The sequence below is a fragment of the Mesocricetus auratus genome, unplaced genomic scaffold (genome assembly GCF_017639785.1).
Source record: "Mesocricetus auratus isolate SY011 unplaced genomic scaffold, BCM_Maur_2.0 Super-Scaffold_100003, whole genome shotgun sequence".
Classification (NCBI taxonomy): Eukaryota; Metazoa; Chordata; class Mammalia; order Rodentia; family Cricetidae; genus Mesocricetus; species Mesocricetus auratus.
This window is the reverse complement of record NW_024429188.1, coordinates 95,763,533-95,770,775: the sequence shown is the minus strand read 5'-3', so window position 1 is coordinate 95,770,775 and position 7,243 is coordinate 95,763,533. Positions and strand designations below refer to the sequence as shown.

The 7,243-nt window shown below is 37.1% G+C and overlaps 1 protein-coding gene across 1 annotated transcript; it reads right to left on the bottom strand.

The window, feature by feature from the left end:
* Nucleotides 1–3,772: 3,772 nt before the first annotated feature.
* On the bottom strand, nucleotides 3,773–5,135 carry Actrt1 (actin related protein T1). The gene has a single exon (XM_005076837.3). It carries the CDS (start codon nucleotides 4,996–4,998, stop codon nucleotides 3,868–3,870), a length of 1,131 nt encoding a protein of 376 aa, XP_005076894.1. The 5' UTR covers nucleotides 4,999–5,135; the 3' UTR covers nucleotides 3,773–3,867.
* Nucleotides 5,136–7,243: the final 2,108 nt, after the last annotated feature.

Genomic DNA, 7,243 nt, shown 5'->3' with positions numbered 1-7,243 from the left:
TCCCAGAGGAGTAAGATTCCAGAGCAGTACCAGTAGCCACGTCTATGTGGCAATACACAGATTAGTAGAAACGAGTTAATTTAATTGTGAGAGCTAGTTAGTTTGGCCTGAGCCATTGGCCAAAAAATTATAATTAATATTAAACATCGGAGTGGTTATTAAGGGACTGGCTGCTGGGAGAGACATGTCTGGTTACAAATAAAATAATTGTTTGTCATCAATTTATCAATTTTCTTTAATTTGAAAATATTATAATTTTCTATTCTTTGAAAGCTTCATATTTTTACAGTATGATCATATCTACCAAATGTCTCCTTCCTTACTTCATGATTTTTTTTCAATCACCACTGAGTTCAACTAGTGTTCTGCATTTGTGTATGGCTAGAGGGTTATCCACTGATACATGGGGAACCTTAGCAGTACCTGGCCACACTCCCATAGAAAAGCAACACTCCTTCATCAGCAGCTATCAGTTGCCAACATATCCTCAGATAGGAGCAGTAGTGAGGGGAGCCCATGGAATGAATCTTTTGCTTCCATGCTGGAGTATTAACTGTTGTGATTTTGTATGATATCTTTTGTGTAATGTCAGCTACTGTGGGTTCATATGTCCCCCAGTCAAGCCAAGTGTACGGGAAAAATGTTCCCAGCATTCCTCCCTATCTTCTGGTGCTTGCATTATTTTTGTTTTGTTTTAGTACATTATTTTAATTGAAGTAAAATTTTTACTATAATATATTCTGATCATTGTTTCCCTTCCTCAATCGTCTACACCCAGATCCTCTTTGCCACCTCACCTATCCAACTCCATGCCTTCTTTTTCTTTCTGTCTTTAGAAAACAGGCAAACAAACAAACGAACAATACCCCAAACTAATCAAAAGAAACAGAATTTAAAAACAAAGCAATAAACACACCCATACACACATAAAACCCCAGACTATAAAAACACAAAATCAGAAATCATAATAAACCAAAGACTAGCAAGGTTTTTAAAAATGTCCAAACAAAGCATTGTAAGACAAAAAAACCTCCAACTATACCAATGAGTTCATTTAGTATTGACCATCTACAACTCTACATGGGGCCTGTGTCTTGTGTACCCAGTGAGATACCATTAGAGAAATTAATTTTTCCTTTTCAAGGAGATGTCATTGGAGTTAGCTTCTTGGTTAGAGATGGGAGCTTGTGTCCATTTCCTCCTCTCAGTTCTGGAACCCCATATTGTCCTTGTCTTGTGTGCACTGCCACAGTCTTTGTAATTTCATATGTGTGTCAGTCCTGATGTATCTGGAAGACAATGCTTTCTTGGTGCCGTTCATCCCCTCTGGCTCTTGAAATCTTTCTGGCTCCTTTACTTTTGCTCACAATGTACTCTACATGTCATCACAATTTTCTCTTCATGCCTTGTTTCTTTCATAACCTAGTGAATCTAATTGGTGATACCCATATACTTGCAGGTAAAGGTGACCACTGGTGGTATGGGCAGCTTAAGAGAGGCCACGCTCTTGAAGAAAACATACTTTCTTTCCACCAGTACTTATGAACAGCTATTATTTTTCAGTTAGTGATGTGTCTTCATGAGACCCTCCCCTACCCACACTGGAATGTTGATTGCCTGGCAGGGAACAACAGCTGTGGTGAGTTCAATGACTCTATAATTTTCAGAAAACATAATTTCACAACATCCTTTAAGTCAGTTGGAACTTACTATATTTATATCCCCTCCTCTGAGATGGATGCTTCATGATCCTTGGGTATTGAAGGAGTTATAAATTTGTGAGTACTCTATGGTCATTGACTCACAATACTTTGACCTGTTATGTATCTCTGTATTAGACACAATCTGCTGTAAAGAGAATTTTCTCTAATGAAAGATGAGACCTTCAATTTATCTATATAAGTATAATTATTTACAAGGTTTTTGATATTATGCCAATTTAGCAAAACAATAGTAGTTCAATATCAATACAAGATGGATAGTTGATCCTCATTGTATAGCTGATACTGATGCTAAGGTCTTACTGCTGAAGACACCATGCAAATAGCACAGGAAAAAGTAAAACTGAGGCTGACCCATAAACTTTCTTTCTGGTGACTAGTTTCATAGTTCCAGAAACTGCTAGAGGAAAAAAAATCCTTAACAGGTATATTCAGCTGTAATCTTGTGAGTTACAACAACTAGTGGTCTCAAAAGAAATGCCTATTGTTGCAATGGTGGCAATGAAGGCCGGGGGGAGAGGGGAGGGTAACCTTATAGCTTTCTAATTTAAGGTCTAATTTATGGGAACAAATTTGTACCTAGTACTATAAACCTGGAGAAGAGGCTGGGACTACAAAAGAGCTATCCTATACTTTTAAAAATCCTTTCACCAATAATTTGTGTAAACTTATGATGTCTATACTCATAGTTAGCTTCAGTTGGCAACTTGACACATCTAGGTAAAGGAACTGAGTAGCTGCCTCCATCTGATTGGTCTGTGGTCAAGTTGGATGGGGCATTTTATTAATTGTTAATTTCTGTAAGGGAGTCCAGAACACTGTGGGTAGTAACATTTCTAAGCAAGTAGGCTTGTATTATATAAAGAGAATATCTCAGGAGGCCAGACAGCAAGCCAGGAAGCAGTGTTTCTCTTTGGTGTATGCTTCATTTCCTGACTCCAGGCTTTTGCCTTGCACTCCTGCCTTGGCTTCCTTTGATGATAATATATAATAAATCATTTTTCCCCAATTGGTTTGTTTGCTTTTTTATTACAGCAACAGAAAACAACATAGAACACTTTCACTTTCAAACTTGTCTCCAAATGCTCATATGAAATAAGTGTTAATTTATATTTATATGTGAAAATAAGCAAAATTATGTGTATATAATTCTTTTTCTCTTATGAGAGCAGGAAATGCCATTGTTTTCTTTACAGAAATAGATTGTTACCATATCTCTCTATAATGTTTGTGGAAAAATCACAGTTACTGAAAATATTAGAGGTAATTTATTCAACAATTACTTCTTTGGAAAGCATTATCTATTTCTAGGATTTTACTTCCTGGGAAAAATATTAAATTGATATCTTTGAAACTAAAAAAAAACTAATCATCTGGGAGGATAGTTCCTCATCTTTCTATAGAGCTGTAAACAAACGGGAATTTAGGAGTCCACCTATTTCATTCCCAAACTTCTTGAAATAATACTAGTAATAAATTCAAAAAGTGATTTGATTACCCACAAAAATGTGTAGGATGGTATTACTCTGAGTTCTCTACTGTTTTCTTGAATATAGTTTGTGTGTGTGTGTGTATGTGTGTGTGTGTGTGTGTATTGTGCACTAGGCTGTATGAGAAAGCAATTCAAAATAGATTCATAGGGCTATAATCAGCTACTTTTCTGTGCATGAGGCCCAAGGACCTTTTAGTACATACTTACTACCTGCACATTTGAACAATTTATATATTATTTACTGAGTAACAAGCACACTTAAGAGAAAAGGGATATGAAGTGTTAATAAAAACGTACTTTGGGTAACTGAAGTGATAATTCAAGAGGTTGAATGCAGAGGACATGTGTTTGGTTTTCAGCCCCTAAAACTGGACAGTCAAAACTACCTTTAGCTCCCAAACCTAGGGAATCCAATACCCTCTTCTAGCCTCTATAGTCAGTTCCATGTGTATGGTACATAGCTATACACTCAGGTACACACACACATGCACATAAAATAAATGTTTACAAAATTACTTTTGGGGAATTAACAATTGAAACATGAAACCAGTTACAGCTTTATTGATCATTTTATTAAATGCCAAGGAATGAGATTACTGCCACCAACACCCCTGTACATTGGCATTTAGAGTAGTCCCCAAAATTCAGTGGCCCTTAAAAGCATTTTCGTTGAACCACAAATGCCCCATACTCCTTGAAGTCTTCAGCAGTGACCCACATCTGTTTGAATGTTGTCAAGGAAGTCATGACAGATCCACCAATCCAAGATGAATAGCATCTGTCTGGTGAGGCTGTAATCTTGATTGGGGTTCCCTCAAAAGCCAGAACTTCCAATTCTCCCAAGAGTCTATCCTGTAGCCCAGGAAACAGGGTGGTGCCTCCAGACAGCACAATATCAGCAAACAGGGTCTCCTGGATATCATTGTCACACTTCATGATGCTGTTGCAGACCATTTTTGAGATTCCTAGATCATGAATACCTAGATGATCAGGTGTAAAAAGTACTTCAGGCACCTGGCACAGGTGATCACTCATCTGGATGACATTCCCATCTGGCAGTTGGTATTCCCTTAGGGCCTGCTGATAGATCTTTTGTGTGTCTTCTTGTCCCCAGGAGACACAGCACAACTTCTCTTTAATGTCATCCACAACTGCTTTGTTGAGAATGCAGGGAAAGGTGTATCCTTTAGCAAGGAGGAGTCGGGTGAGGTGTTCAGTGATATCTCTCCCTGCCACATATAGCTTGGTGATACCATGAGGCAGAGCGTAGCCCTCATAGATGGGAACAGTACAAGTGACCCCATCTCCACTGTCCACTACCAGGCCAGTAATACAAGCAGAAGCACACAAGGCTCCAACTGCATGGTTGCAAAGATACAAGGCAGGTACATTAAATTTCTCAAACATTATTTCTGTGGTCTTTTCTCGGGTCTCTCGTGGATTCAAGGAGGGCTCTGTCATAAAAACTGGCTGTTCACTAGGTTTCACGCCTAGCTCCCACTCAAAAAGGTCCTTCCACAGTTTTTCCATGTCATCCCATCTAGTTACTAGTCCACGCTCAATAGGATAGTGCAGGTATAAGCCATCATACATGCACTGGGCTTCTTCTCCTACAAAGTACCTTTTCCGATTGGTTCTTGCTGATGGTATGTTGAATTTTGGGTGGCCAACAACAGAGTTAATGACATGTCGGGGTCCAAGCTCTCCTGAAATTCCAACTTTGCAGAGTCCAGAACCATTGTCAAAAATCACAGCTGGAACATCTAATATGGCTTGACTAAACATTTCTGGATTTGATACTTTACACTTCACAATAGTAAGTATATTTAGACCACCCAGGGGGACAATATGTACCTCAGTTGTTCACAGTACACAGAGCAGCAGGTCCTTAGTCCATGAATGTTGTCTTCTTTCTGGGTAGTCCAGAGTCAACTTCAGGGTTAGCTGCTCATTATGTCATAATGTAGCCATGACAATATCTACATGTGGTCATAATCAAGAGGTGGGAGGTGATCTCTGAACCAACACTATACTTCATTTGGTGGGAGATGAAATACTGGAGATAAGCCATCTCATGTCACAGTTTACAGTAGCCTATGATCTCAAATCAGAGGTCTAGTTTTAGAATAATCTAAAGTTGTGTGTCCCAGAATTCAGTCTTTATCTTTTGTTTCATCTATTTATCTGTTTATCTACCTATTTATGTTTCTGTCTATCTATGTATCTATCTATGTATCTATCTATGTATCTGTCTATGTGTCTATCTGTGTATCTATGTATCCATTTGTATCTACATATCTATCTATCTATCTATCTATCTATCTATCTATCTATCTATTCTTTTGAAAATAGATTCTTCTCTCAAACAATACATCCCAAACCTGGCTTCCCCACCCTCCACTCCTAGCTCTTCTCCCATCTACCCTCTTGCTCAGATCTGCTCCCCTTCCATTTATTCTTCAGAAAAATCTCAAGTCTCCCAAGAGATAGTCAGACAGGAAACAAGATAGAATCAGACAAGGTAAAAGCCTTTATATCAAAACTGGACAAGAAAACCGAATAGAAGGAAAAGAGTCTAAAGAGCAGGCAAAGAGTCCGAGATACACCCATTCCCACTGTTAGGAGTCCCACAAGAACACCAAGCTAACATCTGTAACATATATGCAGAGGATCTTGTGCAGACCAATGCATTCCCCATGCTTACCATTTCAGCCTGAGTCCATGTGAGCCCTGCTTAGTTGATTCTACTAAGGAATGTAGGAGTCAGAAGGGATGGAGGATACCAGTCTTCGCTCTTTCCTTAAATGTAGAGTGAAATACATTTTCAACATTCAAATTTTTTGAATATGTATTATATAATATGTGTATATTTTATAATATAATATATAATATATAGCATTAATTTTAGCAGTACTTCACATACTATATATAGCACATAGTATGTAGTATAGTAACATCTCTAAAGCTTTATACTATTTCTTAAAGTATAGCATATTAAATACAAAGTATTCTTAGACATACTATGTAAATTTTTATAGTGATATTAAAATGTATTATATCAAATACAAAGAAATCTTATACATATTATACACATATTTTATACAAATTATACACATTTTATCCATATATTACATATAGGCATGTAAAATTACATATATACATATGTACATTTAACTATTTGTGTGCACATATATCTAAATTTAGTAAATACTTCTTAATCTACTTTTTGTTATTGAGATGACCTCATGTAACTCATGCTGGCATTAATACTACTATATAGCCAAGGGTGACCTTGAACTTCTGTTCATTTTTTCTCCAACATGTAGATTCTCTGCAACTGCATACCACCACATAGGGCACAATACATAGTGGTTTAGATTACAAGCAAATGTGATACTGCACTTAATTGTTTTTCGTTGTTGTTAAAATGTCATAATACCCACCATCTTCAACCTTTTAAACTCTATAGAGATTTACTATATTTATATTATTTTTATTAAGATATCAGTGACAATAATGTATACATACATAGATATATGCATGCATGCATACATACATACATACATACAAACATACATACATAATTCAGTACAAGTTTGCTCAACATCTATCCCCTATTCTCTCCATTTCTCCTCTGTCAATATTCCCTTCTTCCTATAAATGAATTTTCACATTAATGGCATTTTTGTTTATGTGACTGATCCATGAAATTTAATAATTTTGTGTGTGTTTTCATGAGCTTGGTGCTATCTACTGTGCTCACCAGTTTGGACACAACAGCAAACAATGACTTTTCCACTATCATAAAATTTTTAGTAATCAATATTAATGGAGAGATAGGACCCCATGTGCTCCTCCCCGAATCATGACTGATTATTACACGTCCTGTATTGTTCAGGCCCAGTGCATGCAACCATTGCTGCAGTGAGTTCAGGATTGTGGTGGCTATGTCATGCCCATATGATGACATTTTGTAGCTCCCTATCTTTTGGATCTTATGTGTTTTTCTGTCTCCTCTTCAGTGATGTTC

Excerpts from the sequence above, each read along its gene's own strand:
- Actrt1 (XM_005076837.3), bottom strand. The coding sequence starts at position 4,998 with ATGTTTAGTCAAGCCATATTAGATGTTCCAGCTGTGATTTTTGACAAT.